Source organism: Desmodus rotundus, chromosome 6 (genome assembly GCF_022682495.2).
Source record: "Desmodus rotundus isolate HL8 chromosome 6, HLdesRot8A.1, whole genome shotgun sequence".
NCBI classification, from domain to species: Eukaryota; Metazoa; Chordata; class Mammalia; order Chiroptera; family Phyllostomidae; genus Desmodus; species Desmodus rotundus.
Window position 1 is genome coordinate 121,695,424 of NC_071392.1, and position 22,843 is coordinate 121,718,266.

A 22,843-nucleotide genomic window follows, 5' to 3' on the forward strand; every position below is an offset into this window, starting at 1 on the left:
AGGTAAATGGGTCACTGGGGATTTGTGCATTACTGAATTTGATCAATTGTAAATAACCCTCCCAAACACTGATTCACCTAACTCTTGTTTTTTACTGACCGGTTTTAAAATTTCTGATTCCTATGAAATAATAAAGTTAGAGAAGATAACTCAAAGGTTATGCTTAATTGATTTATAGGATATGAACCATCTCTGTATTCAATTTCACAATATTTTTCCAGGTTTTGGGGTTTTTTTCTGTTTGTTTGGGGAGTTTGCTGACACACACCTGTATCGGTGTCTCATAGGTTTCTTTGAAATGACAGTGTCATTTTCCAAGTTTCCTCATTAATGGATTACATAAAACTTTGACACATGTTCTTTGGCATGTTGTGGATTATAAATTTGATTTAATTGCAACATCCTCATTTGAGAATGACAAATATATAGTCCCCACTTTTAAACCCCCACTTTTTTTGTCCTATACTCATGATGATATCAAAATTAATGACAAGCATGCTTCAGAATCTTTCTCACCACGATTGCCCGGAAGGCACTAGAAGCAATAAATGCAGATCGATGCTACAGTTAAAATTAATTTGTCATCTCTACCATATTGGCATATGCTGTGTTTTAATTGCTTTTAAAATTTGCTGATTAGACCAAAGGGTATTTATTTGGGTAAGGTAACAGACACAAGCCAACAGCCTCAAGATTAAATTCAGCACCATAAAGATGGTATGTTTGGCCACACAGTATTTTATTGGTGTCATTTATGCCTCTAGAGATAGGCCCTTGTGAGTTTTCCACACCCCACAGCTACTTGCACACATTACTCCAGCAGTCACATCGCTTTCCTTTGCTGACCCCTATAGACACTTGTATTTGCTGCCCGTCCTCTGAGGAGTAGCTGTGGTGAGAAACTGAAGTTGTATGAAGTTCTCATTGGCATCATGCCAGATATTGGCAATTTCATGTGATTCAACCTAATCAAAAAAAGAATCAAAGTTATGCTATCCTTGGTGATCTTCCAGGTGTAAAGCAATTTATTTTCTCTTTTGAATCGTTGATCATCAAAAAGAAGCGTTGATTGAGCACCTACTGAGCACAAAGCATGTGTCAGATTCCGGGATGACAGAAGCAAATGCGCACCCTGCCTTGGAGGAGTTTACACCTGGTTTTCAAGGTGTGAACTGTCTTATTTTCTATTAGATTACGAGCTCTTTGAGGCAGAGGCTGTGCTTTGCTCTGCCATATTTTTCTGTCACGCGGCAGATGATCAATAAATCTTTGTTAAATGGATGGAAGGTAATCAGAGAGCAGAGAAGGAAGGAAAAGCGGGGGAGGAATGGACATCAGTTTGAGAAGCTGACAAATGGACTTGTCATAGAAAAGGGAAGACTACAAAGAAATTCGATTTTAAAAATTTACCTCTAAATGGGTTTTAAACTCCAAAATAGTTTTTAGAGCCATCTGTTAAATAGCTTTGGCTCTGAGTTGTATTGACTCATGTTTGTTTCCAAAACTTGGAACCCATTGAGAGGGTATGAGCACTGTATCCGAGGCAGAACGGGCGGCACATCGCTTCCTTAGGTGATGGTCCTTGACGTCTCTCAAAAACTGACCACACAAACATATAAGATGAGAACCTTTTTGTCATATTTCATATTTTTAATGCAAGAGAACGTCTTAGCACTTTTTCCTTTTGCTGTTATTAAAATTATTACAGTGCATGGTAGGGTTTTTTAAGGAGCTCATACTGTAAATAATTTTTCCTATTTAAAAGTTTGTTTAGGAAGATCTTTCTTTTTGTAAAACTCAGCCCCTCTAATCAAGAGCCAATAACCAAATTTTTTTGTTACAGGAAAATATTGAAGATGATTTAAGTATAATGTTTCAAAAATTGGGAAGAGTACTCATCAGCCATCTTGTGAATTTTATTGGCTGTGAAAAGATTTAGACAATGATAAATAGTCAATGCCAGCTTTGCTATTTACAGATGACACACCTTTTACCATTCAAGAATAAATAACAAATTAATAAAAATTAGAATTATTAGATATATTCTTACCTTTGAGTTTGCTGTAGGGGTGAAGAGAAGGAAAGCCACTGTTTAAAGAGCAAATTGCTAGAACTTTAACAGAAAACAAATTGGTTACCTGTACAAAAAAATAATACCTTAAAAATAAGCATAGTCTTTGAAATAGAAGTTTTATCTCTGGGAATTCATACTAAGGAGATAATTAAGAATTTGTGCAAAAAATGTTTACAACATATTGGTCATTAATATAAATGAGTGGTTACTAAGTCTATATATGATTGTACCCTCATAAAATAATTACACACACATATTTTTTCCACTGGAAGGGTACACACACACACACACATAAGATTTTAATTGTAGTTACCTCCGAAAAAAGAATTAAACATGTTCAGAAAAAGTTTTATTTTTCTTCTCTGCTTATCTCATTTCCTAATTTTTCTTCAATGAATATATACCATTTTTATATTAATACAAAACTATTTCAACAAGAAAAAATTCTACTCTTCAACATATGCTGGCAAGGTTTTTTTTTTTCTTTTCTTTTGAGGCTTCGATTGTTAAGATTGAAGAAACAACCTGTGGTGATGGATCAAAGTAGTTAAGATGACTATGATAACAATAAACAACTAACTCAATACTTAGCATTATCACCTCAGAAAGGTTACAACAAAAGAATAGAATCTGAGCAAAGCAAATAAAGTGTGAATCATGTTTCTTCCATTTGAAATAAAGTCATTCTAAATAAGAAATTCAAAGACCTCCTTTGTTATCAGCTTTTGATATTTTTTCCTAGGAGAGATTCATTTGTGGCCTTCTTTATTGTCTCAAAAAATATCATTTTTTGAAAACATTTTCATTTTAAATAATAAAACCACTTGCAATTAACTTTTTTGATTTTAAAAGTAACATTTGTAATGGAAAATTTGGAAAATCACCCCTAATTCTTTTTTTAAATAAAATTTAAAATTCTTTATTTTTTTGTTATTATTCTATTACAGTTGTCCCAATTTTCCCCCTTTGTCCTCCTCCACCCAGCCCACCTCCCCCACCCCTTGCCCTCCCACTCCCACAGTCAATCCCCACACCATTCATTGTCCATGTCCATGCATCCTTCATACATGTTCTTTGACTAATCCCTGCCCCTTCTTACCACCATTATCCCCCTCCCCACTCCCCTCTGGTTGCTGGAAGAACTGGACTGGTACATGCAAAACAATGAAACTAGATCATTGTTAATTCTATTACCCAGAGATAAGCACTAATTACTTTTGTGTCCATCCATAAAGTTTAACCATTCTAATATTTAAAAACAGGAGGTTGGTGTTTAAGTATTTAAAACCTGTGAAAGTCAGTTAGGTTCATCTAAGTACATTTTTCTCTGTTGTCTGTGGCACTTGGAGATAATGGCAGTGAAATAGAATGATTTATCCACATCAAAATGCAATTCTGGCTACTGTTTTCTACTTTGGATGTGACCAGAGCTTTCTGGGGGGAAAAATTAAAACACATGATACCAGCAACCCATACAAAGAATACATTCACACTCTTCTTAACTCTCCCTTCCCTCCAGGACAGATCTCAGTGGATGGATTTATGCGCTATCTGAGTGGAGAAGAAAATGGAGTCGTTTCACCTGAGAAACTGGATTTGAACGAAGATATGTCTCAGCCACTTTCTCACTATTTCATTAATTCCTCGCACAACACCTACCTCACAGGTATGAATATAATTCTTTGACAGTTACTCTAGCCAGTCTCATCAAAGTTCACCAACCTCTACTTGTGTTACTCATAAGTGAAGGTGTGTTTTCTTTTGTTTTCTGTGAAATGCCTCTGAGAACTGGGATTCTCAACCAGAGGCTCCTGACATAAGAAGTTATGTCCTTACGGGTGTGAAACAATGTTATTTCTTCACAAGTATCTCTAAGTTTTCAAGTCTTCCAAAACGTATCCATGTCTGTATCTTCAAACCAGTGGAATTTTTGTGTAACTGAACTCATTCTTCAGTGGACTTTAAGCCACTTATGATGCTACTTCTCTGGACTTCTTTATCCACAGAAAAATTCTGAGGGCCTTAATAACTTCTGCACAAAGCAAATTGCCAGTTTGCTGAAGGTGGTCTGGGATTTTAGATATTTAAAAAAATTGACCTGTGAAAGACAACCTATATTGTTTGTAAATATTATAATGAAGGAGGAAAAAACAACAGTGTTTCCTAATTTGTCCTAAGTTGAGTATTGTCATTGTTTTTAGATCATTGACTCAAAAAATATTAAAACATATATATACATACACAAATATACCTATATTAGCTCAACATAACTTAAAATTAAAAATTTTAATAAGTGCAGATTTTAATAGCCTGAAATGTTTTTTATAAACAAAATGCCTTTCCAGAATACTTTCTGTGTGCTAAATCTCTAATCGCAGGCATGAAAAGAATTTGTAGAAAATCTACTGGTTAATAAAAAAGAAAAAATAAAGCTTTTTAAAAACCACATCACTCTCCTGCTTCACACAATTCATTATCCAAATGAATATAAGATAGAGAGACCTGAACACCCACAGAGCAACCAAATTCTGGGCTCCCATTTAGTATCTGAGTTGTAAATGTTCACCCTGCCTTGGCGGAGGTTATGATGTGCTCGGGGCTTATTGCCCAGGGGTGTGTGTGAGTTGCATGGTCAGGTAGACCAGTAATACTATTCACACAGTGACAAGGGGGATGCAGGCACTGGATATCCGTGGCAGGGTCCAAGAGAGTCTCACAGCGTCAGCCATCTGGCTCCTAAGCAGTTCTTTCTTTTGAATTCTTTAAAGAGGCCTAATCTTCCTGGCTCAAATGTAATTTGTGTTGGTACCAAGTTCAGCATTGGCCTGGTATCGCACACACCATGAAAACTAGTTTACAATAGAAATGACGTAGACAGACAGGTAGCCTGGAGACAGCCACGAAGAGCCTTGTCAGGACGGTGCTGTGTAATCTGAGGCCATCCGCTCAGAGTCACAGAGCCTGAGTTCTGAAGTCATGTGAACTACACCTGCATGACCTTCAGGGAAATTAGATTGGCCCTCAGGCTACTTGTGGTCTATTCTGTCTCAACTGACATTATCTGCTAAGAGAGATTCATGCCATAAAACTAACTAGATTTATGTTTGACTCATCCAAACCCTATTCTAGTCATCTCTTGTTGCATTAGCAAATCACTCCAAAACTCAGTGGTATGAAACAGCCACCTTTTTTTCCATCCACATTCTGTATGTCAGAGATTTGGACAGGCGCAGAGGCGATGGTTTGTCTCTGCTGCCTGGTGTCTTGGGCCTCAGCTGGGAAGTGAATGGCTCAGGGTAACACAAACACCTTGAGTTCTGGAATCATCTGGAGGCTTCTCCACCAGTGTGCTTGGCACTTGGACTGGGACAGACCACAGCTGGGCTCAGTGGGGACTGTTGACCTAATTGCCAACAGGAGGCTTCACCATGAGCTTGAGCTTCCTCACTGTGTGGCAGCTCCAGGGTAGAAGGACTTCTTCCATGGAGGTTCACAGTGGCAAGACCCAGTGTCCCAAAGAACAAGGAGGAACATTAATTGACTTTTTGCTCTGAACCTCTGAAGTTCTTCTGTACTGTCACTCCTTTCTTTATTTGTCCAAACAGTCGCAAGCCTGACCAGATTCAAAGGGAGGGGACAGAGACCAGAGTTCTGGATCAGAGGAGCGTCAAAATGTTTTTAGCCCTGTTTTAAAACCACCAACTTTAAGAGAAAAGTGTTCACTTAGCCCACTTCCTTGGATTCAGTTTCTTAGGCCTATTTCAAAAGTTTCACAGCTCCTATTCAAGTTTATAAGCCTTTATAAAGGGTTTCCCCCCCCCCTTCCCAGGCATTCTTAATCTTACTTGGTACCATTGACCTTTCTGGCAGTCTAGTGAAGCCTTAGAACTGTTCTAGTGGTCAATGGATAAAGTACACGGTCTACTGAAATATTTTAATCAAATATTAAAAATCAAACCTGTGGTAAGATAGTATATATTTTATTAACACAAAAGTTACTGTAAATAATATGTCATGGTATTTGCAACAAGTAGAATATATGAAAATATCTGTGATTTCTATTTGAGACAAAATCACAGGTTCTGCTAGTACTACTGTGATTTGTGAGCTCCATGTGTAACTGAAGAGAATGTTAAATTTCACAGAGAGGTTAATATGGAAGATATAATCTTTTATCTCCAATGCAGCACATCAAGGAGTTTGTTTTAAACTATTGTTTCCCTGGAGAACTCTACCCCTATGTTTCAAACCAAAATTCTCTCTGCATAGAACAGTACACACTCATTTCAACCTGTAGTTTTCCAGCTCTTCATAAGTCTTCCCATATTCCAAACCACTTGGGAGACAATGGCTCCGTATGTAGCAGCAATGCTAAGTAGTATAACTGAATGATTAACATCCTTATTCAACTTACAAAGAAAAACATAACTTTAGGTTTTAGTTATTCCTCTTATAAATTACATTGTTTGATTGAATGTATCAAATCATTATTCAATTCCTCTCTCACATAGATGTTCTTAGCTGCAGAAAAGTTCTAGAAATGACTCAGGGGATAGTGGTACCCTTGCTAGTCTCCCACCGCCAACCCAGACTGAGTGTCGCTCCCTCCTTTCACATCTCTCCCACTCGTCCAGCTTTCAGCATATGCGGCCTGTTATAACTTATTTTTGGTTTGAGGCACACACGGACCTATGAATGTTGGGTGGTAGAATGGAGAGATGAGCTGAGCAAAAAAATAAACCAAGTTTAAATTTGCCTCTAAGGAAATTACATGCTTAACTCCTTTAGCCTTAGTTTCTTTATTGGTAAAATGAAGATATATTGAAACAGCCAAGGCATTTTGGGCTGCAAGTAACAAGATACTATTACTTTTTAAATTTTCTTTTCAATTACAGTTTCCATTCAATATTATTTTGCATTAGTTTCAGGTGTACAGCAAGGTGGTTAGATACTTGTAAACTTTACAAAGTGCCCCCCAATATTTCCAGTACCCACCTGGCACCATTCATTGTCATTACAATACTATTGACTGTGTTCCCTATGCTGTAATTTACATTTCCATGACTATTTTGTAAGTACCAGTCTGTACTTCTCAATCCTTTCACCTTGATCACCCACCCCCAGCCTCTTCCTTCTGGCAACCATTAGCCTGTTCTCTGCATCTACAGGTCTGTTTCTATTTTGTTTGTTTATTTATTTTGTTCTTTAGATTCCTCATGTAAGTGAAGTCATATGGTACAATATCTGTCTTTCCCTGACTTATTTGGGATACTTTTACTCAATGGCTTATATATTAGGGAATTTATTACCTCACACAGCAAGAAGTCCAGAAGCAGTGTGGTTGATTAAGTCAGGGATTTATTGCTGTGATGGGAGACCCAGAAGCTTTCCATCTTTTTGCTCCCTTATGATTTCAAGACAACAGTGCACCATGAACATCACCCCCTACAAAATAAGGTCCATGTGTGGCACAGTGAGATTCCCTGTCTTGGGAGCCACTGTAAAAGTGAGGGCCCCCTAACCCCACCTAGTGGACTTTCCTTCATGCCCCAGTAGGTATAGACTGGAGTGACATCTCACAGAAATGCCCACATGGCCCACTCACACGGGCCACAGAACCACTGTGACTGGCTGACAAGAGTTAAGATTTACACCAGGGCTGGGGAGAGGGGAACCTGAAGCACATTAGAACCTAAATAGAAAATTCTGTTGGCAAGGAGAAAGAGGAAGAAGAGAAAGAAAGGGCAACCGGAAGTGTAACATTGGGGTGAGTTTAAACACCCTGGCACATAAGAACGTTCTTCTTTGTTTGCACTTGCCTCCCTCCCCAATGGTGAAGTTAAGGAGCATGTCTCATGTCATTTTTTATTCCCAGTATTTTGCCTCCCACAGAGGATGTATTGGGGCTTGTGCACAGATGCTGATTATTAGTAAAGCATATGGTTAAAGTTGTTTCTTCCACCCTCCCACCTAAGCCATCTCATGGCACTTGGATCTGTGCTCCAGAGAGTTTCCTGGTCTTGTGGATGCAGCAGGCAAACCCTATAGAAAAAGACCAGATCACAAAACAAAGACAGACTCAGATGGAGAGCAGATGACAGCTAGTGGCGCAGGGAGGTTAGGAAGTGGAGGGGAAAAAAGAAAAGAAAACATCAGATCAAATTGATGCCCCTAGAGGCAGTCAAGCTGAACAACAGCTCCTCCCTATTTTTCTCTCACATGTAGGTGTGGGATCACAGGGTGGTGCAAAAGTAGGTTTGTGAGTACAGGGAACACAGAGCTTAGTCTTGTATTATTATTCATTAATTATTGTCTTACTTTCTATACAAACAACTCTAAACCTATTTTTCCCCACTCTGAATGGCTGTCCCTGCCTTGAAAGCAAAGAGAAATAGTCCCCACTTCCTTTTATTAAAGGAGGCAATGTTTATTAAAGAAGGTCACTTAATTAATAAATGTGTCACATTCTGAAATCTTCTTCCACCGAAGGTTGATAAGATGACAATAACTAATGTTAAATATAAATACAGACAATCATTACCCTATGCAAGATGAGAAATTCCTCAGAACCCTGTGTTAATTGAGGGATTGTTCCTTTCAATTTTCTGGTCTCTTCGATACATGGACGCCTTGGATAATCGGAGACACAGCTCAAGTGAGTGTAGCCAGCTGGCCAAAATGAATGCAGTCAAGTGACCAGCTGCAGAGCTATGACTTGGGGCAGTATTAGGGGTTAATCTGAGATGGAGCTTCAGCTCGAAAGTTCCATCATGGGCTTGGAATGTACTCCAGGGGATGTTCACAGCCAGGCAGAAATGATGTCAAATACTAATTTCAGAAATAACAAGGATTGAGTGACTCATGACATATTATTAATCCCTACCCCTGAAATCCCCTGGCCCCAGAAGCTATATTTATTTGATCTAATCAAATGGAAATGTGATGGGGGCATGGGATGTAAGAATGAGGAGTTAGGAACTTTAAGAAAGAAAAAATAAACCAGCTTTGAGGCTTTAGGCAGAAAAGGAGAGAATAATGGAGAATATTAATATCCATATTTGGAAAAAATCTCCATAAATGAAGGAAAATATATAGAGAACCTAATATACATTCTAAGGAAGAGTACAATTATAGAAATATGTGAGTTTTCTCAAAATATGCTTTTTGGGAGAGACTTCCATTTCTAAAAAGATCATTGATTGTAAGAATGAACAAATTTACTTTGGAGAGATTATGTTGGGCTTAGGTGTTGGACAGAAAAACAATACACACCCATATACCTCCCATTATTTATTTTCTTTATTTTTTTCAGAATCCTTTGCATCTCACAAACAAAACCCTATGCTTTACCATGTCTTTCAAAATGTTGACGGATCAAGATTTTAAAAGTATATTAATTTTCTTCTATTTGTTCTTTTAATGATTAAAAAATTGCAAGTAAATCCAAACAAATGTCCCTAGAATGTTTGTTACAAAGTAGCCTCCCTGTAAGTTTAAGAATAACATGTAATGACTGTCTTTTCCACTTCACTCCAACTCTCCCTTTTCCCTTTATGCAGCAAAGACCATTATTACAATAAACTTTGAGGCGATTGTAGATGGCAAATTGATTATCTACCATTGAGAATCCTCTAGATTATTTGGTCAGCATTTCTGCTTTTGCAAACACATTTGTGTATTTAAGATGCTCTATTTTTCCAGAAGAGAAAATGGGATTATGCAAACTGACTTAATCCCATTTTTAGTGCATTTCCTAGGGCTCTGTAGAACTCAAGAATGTGGTTCTGCCCTGACCCGTGCTGTCTCAGTTGGTTGAGCACAGTCCCACAGAGTGAATGTAACCAGTTTGATCCAGGTCAGGGCACATGCCTGGGTTGCGTGTGAAGATAGCCGATCAATGTTTCTCTCTCACATCAATATTTCTCTCCCTCTCTTTCTCCCTCCCTTCCCCTCTCACTAAAAATAAATAAATAAAATCTTTAAAAAATAAAAATAATAAAAAAGAATGCAACTAGTTGGTGAAAGACAAATACCATGTGATCTCACCTATAACAGGAATCTTATGAACAAGATAAGCTAACAAACAAAATAGAACCACAGGCATGGAAATGTGGAACAGACTGACAGTGACCAGAAGGGAGGGGGGAGGGGGATAATGGTGGAAAGAAGGGGAAGGGACTAGACAAAGAACATGTATGAATGACCCACGGACATGGACAATGATGTGGGAATTGCCTGTGCTAGTGGGGGGAGGGATGGGCAGAGGAGGGCAAGGGGAAAATTGGGACAACTGTGATAGACTAACAACTTTTTTAAAATCTTAAGAAAAAAAAGAATGCCATCCTTTTGTTATATGGATGATTGGGTGTTATAATATCCATCTTTTGGTTTGTTTCCTGTCTCCACAAGGCAGATCTTGTCCATTTCAATGTCATTTTAATAGTTTTCATCAATATGTCATCATTAAACTCTATTTTAAAAGATGATGGAAGCTTATCGAGTATAAATCAGAGAAAATGTTTAATGTGGAAAGCCAAAGACTTCCATTTGTGTGCTGACAGTGGGCTTATCTTGAAAGTTATTTATTCTTAATCTCATAAAAATAATTTATCAAGAAAATAGTGCCTTCAATTTTCTTAGGTGAAACAAGAATAGCTTGGTTTCCATTCCTGTCAGGACATCTCAGGCACCTTGATTATTACAATTTTCATCATTTCACAGGAGTATGTCAGTTCTGACAAAGGTTTTTAATTTGGATGAAGTTTATCTATTTTTTTTCTTTGTTGCTTATACTTTTTGTCACTTATCTATAAAACCATTGCCTAATCCAGGTCACAAAGATTTATCCTTATGTTTTCTTTTAAGAGTTTTGTAGTTTTTATAAAAACTTACATTTAGAAAGAAGCTTACCCTGACTGGTGTGGCTCAATTGTTTAGGCATTGTCCCACAAAGCGAAAGGTCGCTGGTTTGAATCCTCATCAGGGCACTGTCTGGGTTGTGGGTTCAGTTCCCCATCAGGGTGTGAGTGAGAGGTAACTACTCAATGTTTCTTTCTCACATCAATTTTTCTCTCTCCCTTTCTATTTCCCTCTACTCTCCTCTCTCTAAACATAAATAAAATATTTTTTTAAAAAAGAAAGGTTAATCAATCTTGAATTAAGTTTTTTGAATATGATGTGAGATAGAGGTCTAACTTCATTATTTTACATGTGGTTAGCCAGTTGCCCCAACACCATTTATTTAAAAAATGATTTTTTTGTAATGTTTCATCTTGGCATCCTTGTTATAAGTCAGTTGACCGTAAATGTGAGGGCTTATTTCTGGACTCTCAATTCTATTCCAGTGTTCCGAAGGACTGTCCTTATGCCACTATACTGTCTTTAATCATTGTACCTTTGTAGCTAAGTTTTGAAATTGGGAAGTGCAAGTCCTCCAACTTTGTTCTTATTTTTTAAGATTGTTTTGGCTATTCTGGGTCCTTTTCATTTTTGTACTAATTTTTGGATCAGCTTGTCAATTTGTGCCAAAAACCCAGATAGGATTTTGATAGAAATTGTCAACAGAAAGTACAGAAGATACTTCTGGCAGCCAAAAGAGAGTTTTATTCATATATGGCTTGCAGGAAGATGTAGCCTTCAGCATAGACCAAAAGTACATTCTAAAGAGGAAGAGGAGGCCATAGCATTTAAGGGCAGTGGCCCAGAGAGCTGATCTTTAACAGGATTGGTTGGGACAAGCATCAAAACTGTAAGTATGTGCAAGCAGGAAGGAGGTTGGTTGGGCCTATAGGGCATCTTCAGTTTCTGCTTACTCATGGTCAGCAGGTAAAGCTGTGAGATATGGCCAAGATTGGAGTCACAAGGTATGGTCAGCAGGAGTGAGGTCACAAGGCATGGGCCAATACCTCAGTTTCCCTTTGAGTCTTCAAAATAAACTGATAAAACAGGTCTCGAGGTTAAACCCACAATGCAGGGAATGCAGTTCCCCACGTAAACAGTTAGAGTTCAAAGTGAAAAACTGTTTAGTGACTCAAGCAGGGCCAGGGATCAAATTGCAGGAAGGTCTAGATATTTGATCACAAAATTATGATATTAGAATCCCCAGAATTGAACTTTAGGTCAATTTGGAGAGTAGTACTATCCTAACAATATTAAGTGTTCCACTCCATGAACATGGGATGTCTTCGTATATATTTAGATTGTATTTAATTTTTTAACAATGTTTTATAATTATTCAAGTATAAGCTTTTCACCTCTTTTGGCAAATTTAAATTTATTCCTGTAAAACGGCACTTTTGAAAAGAGAATATTTAGCTTTTCTAAACATTTGTGCCTTGGACAGACATGCAGAGGAGATGATTTATATAATAAAATAACCTGTCAACAGTACTCCCTCAGAATTGAAAGACTGAGTATTGAAGATATAATCCTGGGTCTTCCACTTACCAGCTGCAGAAACTTGAGTAAATGAACTCTTCAATGCCATTTTCATTATCTGAAAATAAACTTGTTAAAGGTAGTTATCCCAAGAGATGTTTGTGAAAATTAAGCACAGTAATACATGTCGGGTTCAAAGAACTATAATTGGCACACAGTAAGCAGTTAATGAAGTTGAGTTATTGTTATTGTAACAATAACTTTCTTTCTTACATTCCCTGTTCCCCCAAACCACTGCTGGGGAGTCGCAATTGCATTAACGATGATCCCACTGCCTTTTGGTATGTTGAGGCAGAAAAATGGCTGAGAACAACTCGTCAATCTCTTAAACACTTTGTTTTCTCATTGTTGTGGAGAGCGTTTCTAGGAAGCCACCGATGTCTTCATTACTTCATGGGACTCTGGGGTTCATTTTGTTGGTGTTTTACAGCTGGCCAGCTGGCTGGAAACTCCTCCGTTGAGATGTATCGTCAAGTACTCCTGTCTGGTTGTCGCTGTGTGGAGCTGGACTGCTGGAAAGGACGGACCGCAGAAGAGGAACCAGTCATCACCCATGGGTTCACCATGACGACTGAAATATCCTTCAAGGTAGAGTGTATGAATATCACTGATAGAAGGAACTGAGGAGGTAAATCCTGCTAAGGTAGGAAGTCCCAGTGGTAACAATTAAGTCCATAAGCCATTAATCATCTTTGCCTTTTCAGAGGCTAAAGTTCAGCTGTTTATTCATGGGTAATTGGCATCAGGTGAATTGATTTATAGTAACCAAATCTAAACAAACTGTCCTATGAAAGGAAGTGCCAATTTATTTTCTATTTAGCACTCATTCTTTTTCTCTTGCATTTTATCATCGTGAAATATAACAAATAATACATAACAAAGAATACATGCAACTTGTACAGTTTAATGAATGGGTATAAAGTTTTCACCCATGTAACTACCACCTAAGTCAAAAAATAGGAACTTTCACACCAGAACCACCTTATATAGCCATTTCAGTGAAAATGACCCCCTTACCCCCAGAATAGACTACTTTCCTGACTGATGACATGAGGACCCTTTTTTTTCTTCATTGCTAGCTTAAGAAAAAAGGGCAGTACTAGCTTATGTACAGCCCTAAACAATGTAGTTTTACCAAGTTTTAAACATGATATGAATGGACTATAGTTTGCATTATTTTGTTTTTTTTCTTTTTCTCACTCCATCATTGGGACATTCATCAATATTATTGCATGTATCCCCAGCTGTTTGTTTTCTGGATGATGATGATGTTAATGACTACGGTTAATGATCATAACATTTCATTCTGTGATGCTAGAATGCAATGTGCCAGTTTTGGGCATGTTGATGCCTAGGGGTCAAAGACCCCTAGGAACACACCTGCAGCCAAAGTTGGGTTTATTGGCTTGTGTAACAAGGAGGCACGTGTATCATGGCCTCTGTGGTTCTCAGTAAAAGTGCTAAGAAGACCTACAGGATTTGGACATGCAGTAGGTGATTTGAGGTTGGAGGGAACCAAGGAAGCGGGGTTTTTCTATGCGTTGGGTGCTGTCAAGCAGCAGAAATAATCTTACGATTAGGTATTTTAATAAAGCTGTCTAGGAGGCAGGATTAAACTGTAACTTCCAAGAATATCAACCATTCTTATTAGTGAGGAATGGTCATCTCCCTTCTCTTTCCATTTATAGCTCCATCCTATACCATAAAGAGCCCCACATTCATGCATTTGGATATCCAAGCCCAAATATCCAAGTTCTGTTCATATCTCCTGCAAAGAGTCATCCTCAGGAGCATAGGGCCATTTGGGTGGGGCATCTGGGGTTCTAGGAAACTAGAAAATGACCTAGAAAGGGGATATGTGGACTTCACATGCTTTCTTGTATGACTTAGGTTTCTCACCTCTTTGGAAGGGAATTGACAGAGAAGGACCAGAAGATAACCTTTAGAGCACAGGTCTCATGGTATGAGGTCCATTACCTGGGCTGCCTTGTTCTCAGGGCTGAATTGACTCTGGGTTACTAACTCTTGCCCTAAGCAACCAAAAAAAAACAGAACCCAAGTATTTGGGTAACTAAGGTAGAGTAGGGACAGGCAATTGAAAATGGGGAGGTCAGAGAGTTGAGTAGCCACAATATTGGATGAATTAGATGTTAATATCACCAAGATTGGTGACAAAGCCTTGGATGATGAAGAAGAAGACAGTGAACCACATGCCAAAGTCTTTGCTGAAGGCGGGGGAGCTCAGTAGATGGCAGATATGAGAAAGTGGTAAAAGCTGATTTGGCTGCTTCATGAGAACTGGGTTTTGTTTTAAAATAAGATTGAAAAGTAATATTTCAGAAGTAGTGTAATTGAGCAAACTGTGGCCCATGCACATGGTGCCTTGATGCATGACCGAACAATCAGCATTGGAAAAAACAGGCTTTTATTTACAGGGGTGAAACCTTGGTGGGTGGCATTTGGGGGGCGTGGTGCTGGGAGCACTTCAGCTCAGAGCCCTGTTCTCCCATGAGACCCCGCACTTCCCTTGCTCCCCACCAGGCTATAAGCCAAAAACAAACCCAATAGTTCCCCATATCCCCATATCCTTATTTTAAGCTGGCTAGACAAACAGTTCTCCAGTCCCTCTGGAAAGTACACTCATGGACTTCAAAGTCTCCACCTAATTGAGCAGCTTTTTCCTTTATGATTTGGGGTATGTTGTCCTTAACCTCCATAAAATAGTTCAGGAAAACATGTGCCACGTTGCACTGGATTATGGTGGAGCCTGGAAAGGCACAAGTGCCCAGAGAGTGGCCTCTCCATATGTCCCAAGTCCCAAGAGTACGGGTAGAGTCTGGGTCTGTGAGGCAGCAGGTCAGCATCTTGCAAGGCAGAGTCTTTGGTGGCTTTGGAGTCAGCTAGAATAAGCATGATTAGAGCAGCAGCATGCCTTCTTCCTTACAACACCAGGCTGCGTGACGGAATTCTCTCCATAAACTACATAGCTGCTACGTTATTACAGGCAGCATGACTGCCTCCTTCATTACAAACTGAAGGCCGCATGGCTGAATTCTCTTCTGGCGCATGGCTTCTTCCTTATGGCTACTCCTCCTCTTTCCTTTTCCTTACTTTACCCACATGACTCACCCCCATGGCAGACCAGCTCTTCTACACACAGCCTAGCTGCTACATCATGGCTCTCCTACCTCATGGCTGCCCACCCTTCTTTTAAGACCCAAAGTTTCCTGTGTGACCCTTCTATGTGGTTTCTTCCACAATGAGCTACATTTGCCAGTTTCCTACATCTTCTACCTTCTCTTGGCTGCCATCTTCAGTCAGGGCACGAGTGACTCAGTGATGCATGGGCCTCTGCATTCCTGCCTCTCATGCAGGCACTGTACAAACCCCCAGATATATCATGAGTCCCTGAATACTCTAGAAGTCATGTACACCTTTGCCCAGGGCAGTAGCACAGCTATTATCTAGATACCAACTTGCCATAGTTGTGCAAAGTACCTTAAGTGCCATATCATTCCACTTCCCCTCCCTCCAACCAAGGGCTGTAGGGGTTATTTTAGGATCCCCCTGCTTGGTTTGCACATTGTTTCAGTAGCATAAGTAGCAACAAATTCCTAATCTTGGGCTTTTAGGCCTGGGACACTTGCGGTGTGATAAAATAAACAGCTATCACTTGAGAGAACAGCAAAAAAGGTAAAAGATTGTTAAGGAACAGCCAGGTTTCAGATGAGGTAAATGGAGATACTGATCAAAGGTACTAAGTTTGACAGCAATAAAAACATGTTTGGAAATAATATCACCTTAAAATGTGTTTGGTACGGTGTGTTTAGGAAATCTCACTTTTCATGATATCTTAAACTCAAGCTACAATATAAAAATTAGAGAAAAATAGCACCCTTCACTAAATTTCACAACAGAGTTTAATATGGGGTTGGCCTTAATTTTGATTAAAATCTTCAAAAGTTGCTTCTGTTCCTGAGACTGAGCACTCAAGGTCTTTTGGTTTTCTTTAATGGAAAATCAATAATTTTGTTTCATTTTTGTAGTCTCCCACCTCCTAGCTCCTGACATTTTGCTTTGTCAGATATCTAAGATCCCATCCCTAATCTGGTTGGACTCTTTAAGAAAAAAGTGGGGGACAGAGGCCACTGGTGCAGGGTGAATGCAACTTGGGCCCATCCATTTGCTGATGGATGGATTTGATCCTGATGGAACCATTACTGAGCTGAGGGCCTCAGGGCCCTGTACCGGGATCCACTGCCAGGAGGCCCCTTTCCCACTGTCCCTTAATGTGGGTTCACTGTTTCCTGTTAAGGAAATTATGTTTCCTTAAAAATTTATAATCCTCAAGGTCCTTTGCATCCCTTCTAAGGCATATTTATTTCATGTGGAGCATTGACAAAAAGACCTCGGCCATCAAGTCAGCTAAGAGTGACTTCCCTGTGCGCTTGACCGTACAAGCGGTTCTTCAATCTCATCCATGACCCCAGAGCCATGGACTGATTGAATGTCTACTCCTGAGCTCCAGAAGCACAACTTCTCAACCACATCCACACATGTGCTGAAAGATTTAGAGATTAAAAGACTAAATCTAGCCCAGAATACTGCTTCCTCTCTCTCCCTGCTGGAGGTTGGCGTATGTGGTGGCCAAAGAGAACAGCAGATCCATCCCCCCTGTTGGCTGGTTTGTCCAGCCATGCTTTCTACTGATGTGTGTTTTGAGGATAGATCATTCTTGCAGAGATATGGTGGTGGTGATGGGCAAAGATGAGTGGCAAGTGTAGAAATGCCAGCTTGTTTTGTGGACAAATAGAGCAGGAATTCTCTACATTGGGATGAGAACTAGGGTGAGGCAAGTGAGGCATTTCGCATGCAAAAACTGAGGAGGTGCTCACTCTCGGTGTCATGTAAATGCAGAGCTGACCCCTGAGAATGTGTATAGGGACTTTGTAAGAAAGGTAAGAAGAGAAATGGGGGACAAGGCCCTATGTTATCTACCTTCTCCCTCACTCACTCAGCTACAACTTCACTGGCCGCCTTGCTTGCTGCTCCCTGATAGCTTTTGCACAGATTGTTCTCACTGCCTGGAATGCCCTTCCCCCAGGTATCTGCATGGGTCACCTCTTACCTCCTTGGAGCCTTTCTCAAACGCCACCTTCTCAATGGGGCTGCTGGGCCCAGCCACTATGCCCACTCCCACGCTCCTGATACAAACCCCACTACTTGTTTACTTATTCTTTAAACCAACATCTGTTTTTTTGTGTAAAGATTTTATTTATTTATTTTTAGAGAGAGGAGAAGGGAGGGAGAAAGAGAGGAAGAGAAACATTCATGTGTGGCTGCCTTTTGCACATCCCCTACTGGGGACCTGGCCTGCACTCCAGGCATGTGCCCCGACTGGGAATCCAACCCGTGACCCTTTGGTTCACAGGCTGGCACTCAATCCACTGAACCACACCAGACAGGACTCTTTATTTTTACTATTTACCAGCTGGCACTTCTCACCTGGTACCACTCTGTTTAATTTACTAAATTATTATGTTCCTTGCTTACTGTCTGTCGTCACCTACCAGCACTAAGCTCCACAAAGACAGGGATCTTTCTTTTGTTCCCTCATCGGTCCCAAGTGCTTTGAAAAGAATCTGACATTTAGTAGGTACTCAATAAATGTGTTTTTTAAAAATAAATTTTCCCATTGCCAAGAAAAGAAATTACAGATAGCTTTCATTGTTAGTCTTTCTTGCCTCTGTTTATCAGATGAATGAATTTTGTCTCTATTTCCACATGTGAAATTCCATGTATAATAGTGGGTCTAGCACAAATAATGCCCCTTTTCCATTACAAAATCATAAGCATATAATTCTGCAACACAATAATATCACACTCAAGCACACTCCATGACATTTTAGGTGAAATGTTCAAATTAAAACTATAAATTGTTACACCCATGTTATTACCCTACCAACCACATTCAAACAGGTTTTACTTCTGCCAGACCCTGTATATTGGAGGGTAGTAAAAAGATTCTCCTGATATCTGCCAGCTTGGTCTACCCTGTATATTTGGACTTGACCTTCACAGGCTAATTAGACTATATTCCACAGCCATACCATGTTTTATAGCAGCAAAATAAACGGAGTGTAGAATTTTGTCATTTTTATGTCATACAGTTTATCTGTTCTCAGCCTATGTAATCAGGAACTTCTGGGCAATATATCCCAAAAAGTGCAAGTTCCTATTGGCAGTTACCTACTATTTATTGTATGGGGCAAAATAAAAGTTTACATTCTGAGAAAGGGGGCAGACTGTAATTCACTCTCTTTCTGGAGAGCTTTTTATTCTGCACTATGGATTAATTTATTATTTACCCCATATATCTGTCCTTCTGTTTCTCTGCCTCATTGCCTTGGCCTTTGATGGTCATAACATAGTAATTTGCCACTTGGTCTCCATTCTCTCTGCTCTCTCTCAGTCTCCTTCCTCCCCACAGGGGCACCCACCCATCCGCCCCATCCCCAAGCTGCTCCTTCTTCTCCCCCCCTCAGGCAGCTACTCTGTAACCAGCAATTGGACAAGATGGGAAAATGGGTAATGTGATAACATATGTGATGAAACTATATTAAATTGGAGTGTGTGGTTACATGGAGCATTTCTGAAAATAAAGCTTCATTCACTGGGAGAAATAATAATTTAGGATGCAATTTAACTGCTACATAAATGCTCACATAAAATGGATATCAAATACACCCTGCTGTTGCCTGTCAAGGATAAAGGATTTCAAGGGCAGTTTTTCCCACTAGAGTTTAGTAATTGAGCCATATGGTTTATAGATTATTGAACCCAGTGTTAGCACTCTCTGAAAAATGGTTTTGGCTTAATAAGGAGCAATTGCGCAGTAAGGCACTTTCACATTCCAGTGTCCACTGATGATAGCTTATATGAAGAATAAAACTTTAAACCTGTAACTATTTTTCTTATCTTGAGTGATCTCATGCACTATGCAAAATATCTCAAAGGCATTTAAAAAAAGTCCTACAGTGGAACTTCTGGAGTTTTCAGTTGCTCCCAGTTAAAATTATTAAATGAAATTCAGTAAATGTTTTCTTTACTGGTTTCCTAAGCTGGTGGCTATAGTTATGTTAGAGATGGGGAGAGATGGCAGAGGGAAAGGGTGGGAGGAAAAGAGAGAAAGGAAACCGTGGGAGCTATGAGTGCAGCTCTGGAGCTGACGCCAGGGTTCCAATAGCTCTCCCATTGACTGGAGAAGCATCAGTACAGGTCCGAGCCTCTTCCTTATGAGCAACCTGGAGACGATGACAGTGCTTACCTGTTAGGGTTGTAGTCAGCATTCAAGGATGCTACTTCGCATGTGGATATTGCTGAGAAGAGCGCATGGCCCGCCATGAGTGCTCTATAAAGGTTAGCTACTGATATTAGAATTGAAATTTAAGAAGTCACACTTCAGCTTTCTTTCTACAAATATAATGGTTGTGGTATTATTTATGCAAGGAGCTATTAAGTTAGGGTGAGGGCAGGGGTTGAATTAAGTCATTTGTAGAAGCTCTGTGTACCCTCCACACACAATCCCTGTCACCTACCATATCTTTAGGAAAAGGTCAGAAGCCCAAAATATGTGGCAAATTAAACACAGCCCAGCCTTGGTGAGAGACCCTGTGGGAGCTGATAAGGATATGGCAGATGAGCTTGGAGGATCCATTGCAAACATGACTCCTAGGTCCAGTGCGTAAGACTGAAAGTGCACAACACCAGAGGCAGGGAAAGAGAAGTAGGAGACACAGGTAGGAAGGTCCAGAGAGAGAACAGACCCAGGGATCTAGGAAGACAGAGAGGCATGGATTCCCTACAAGTCTGATAGCAGGCCCAGAAAAACACTCACACTTTATTGGCCAAAGATAAAGAAAAAGGCCCTTGGCAAAACAACCGCTTCCTAAGGAAGAGAGTACAGGGTTCTCACTGGTCTTCAGGCCTGACTCTTATTGGGGCGAGTCTGAAATCAAGCTTCATTATTAGAAGCAGCTGGAGGAGTTCTCAAACAGCCAAAGACAACAGTTGTTATCAGAAAAGTATCAAAATCTAATTACACTTTTACTTATATTTGCATTTGAAAGCCTTTTTATTTTGTTTGGACTTTCCTATATTTTATTTATTTTTAATTTTTTATTGTTGTTCAGTTACAGTTGTCCTCATTTTCCCCCATTACTTTCCCCCACCCTACCCACCCCCACCTCCCATATTCAACCCCCACCCCCCGTTGTCTTTGTCTGTGGGCCCTTTATACACGTTCCTTGATGTCTCTTCCCTTTCTTTCCAGTTATCCCCCTCCACCCACTCTGGTTACTGTCAGTTTGTTCTTTATTTCCATGTCTTGGGTTCTGTTTTGCTGGTTTGTTGAGTTGTTTTTTTTTTTTCAATGTAAGACTCAACCTTGAATGGAAATTTCAGCCAGGAAAGTGTTCAAATTAACCAGGCTATTGCATATGGAATCACCATTCAAGCTTATGTAATGCAAAATTACACTTACCTTTGGTTACAATCAAGTTTTAAGCTTTACTTAAGGCAATGATCAGACTAGTCCAGAGGTTGACAAACTATATTCTTGAGGCCACATTCAGCATGCCACCTGTTTTTGTAAATTAAGTCTCGTTGGAACATAGTCATATCCATGCGTTTACTCATTATCTGTGGCTGCTTTGGGGCTACACAGGCAGAGTTGAATTGTTTCCATAGAAACCATATGGCCAGCAAAATCTAAAATATTACTATCTGGCACTTTATGGGAAAAGTGTGCTGACCTCCGAAATCATCAATAGAAGAATAAATGGTAGCACAAGTAGATAAATATTTTTCTTCTATTAAGAACATTAAGCATTCATTTATTTATTTGAAAATATTTAGTGAGCATCTAGAATGTATCTTAACACTTCCTAGGCGGCCCTGAGGACAGAGCAGAGGAGAAAACTGAGTGCTTATCTTCAAGAATCCTACATTCTAGTGGGGAGAAGTAGACCAATATGAACACACAATATAGCACATGGAGATATGCCCTTCAAGGCAACATAGTAAGTACTGAAGGAAAAGAGGGGCTACAGGTATGCCATTTTCAGCAGTGTGGTGGGAGAAAGACTTGGATTATGTGACATTTGAGCAGAGACCACCACCACCCCCCAACGCCATTATGGAAGTAAACCCTGCTTTTGGATAAGAGTATTCCTGACAAAAGCAACAAAGATAAACAAGAAATGAGAAAGATGAGCAAAGAGATGAAATCTTGCTTGGTGTATTCAGGGAAAAGTGAGAGGTCACTGGGCTGTATCAGGGTAAACAATGATGAACAGGGAAAGGAGATGAATTTAGAGGGAGAGCACATGCCATATCTGATAAGGAATTTGGATTTCACTCTGTTACATGGAAGGCTAATGAAAACATTTTACTCCAAAGTAGTGAAATCATCTGACTCATGTTTAGAAGCATCCACTCTGGCTGTGGTATGTAGTAAAGGGGGCAAACAAGGAAGCCAGGAATGCAGTTAAAACACTTCTGTCACTCAACCTCTGCTGAGTTTTGCTGCAATAACAAGAAACTCCAGAATCTCAGTGATTTAGAACCACAAAGCTTTATTTCTCTCTCAGGTTGGATGTTGGCTGTTGCTGATTGATGTTGCCTTCAGTCTGCATAGAAAGAATAGCCCCGGTCTGTAACATCACTGGACTCGTTGCAGGGAAGAGAGAACTACATGGTGGCCCTTGAAGACTCCGCTCAGCAGCAGAACATGTCATCTGCACTCATATTTCACTGACTAAAATGCACACATGGCCATGCCTGTTATCAACATATGTCACAGAAAGGGGAAGTGAAATGTGGGAATGATGATAAAATCTACTGCAGTAGCTAATGCAAAGATTTTTGGATGACTGAGGTACAGGTGCTGAGATATGGCTATATTCTGAGTATTTTTTGGACAGGATTGCTGATGAATCAAAAGATGTTAAACAGAAGTCAAGAACAGCTCTAATGTGTTTTACCTTCAGCTGATACAACAGGGCCAAACTTATAAAATAAACAAAATATAGCCCCGCCCCTTGGCACTTACCATGCACTTCCTTTATAATAGCTACTCTCAATTCTTTTGAGGGCTCTGATCTTAGGTGGTTAAGCTCACTAGTGGAGGAGATATCCTGCAAAGGTTAAGAGCATAAACTCTAGAGTCAAACTTTTCTGGGGTTTCTTGGATTCTCCTGTCTGTGAACTTGGGCTAATTGGTGAATATCTTAAGCCTTCATTTTATAATATTTAAAATAGTGGCTACTGTTT

At 39.7% G+C, this 22,843-nt stretch overlaps 1 protein-coding gene across 4 annotated transcripts in view; it reads left to right on the top strand.

Moving 5' to 3' along the window:
• The window catches only part of PLCB1 (phospholipase C beta 1), a 647,197-nt gene that overhangs the window by 471,999 nt on the left and 152,355 nt on the right, over nucleotides 1-22,843 (top strand). For all 4 annotated transcript variants that reach the window (XM_024559913.4, XM_053926267.2, XM_024559915.4 and 1 more), the window contains exons 10-11: nucleotides 3,594-3,740; nucleotides 12,942-13,099. In XM_024559913.4, coding sequence (XP_024415681.1) covers nucleotides 3,594-3,740; nucleotides 12,942-13,099 — 305 coding nt within the window. The remainder of the gene's footprint in view (nucleotides 1-3,593; nucleotides 3,741-12,941; nucleotides 13,100-22,843) is intronic.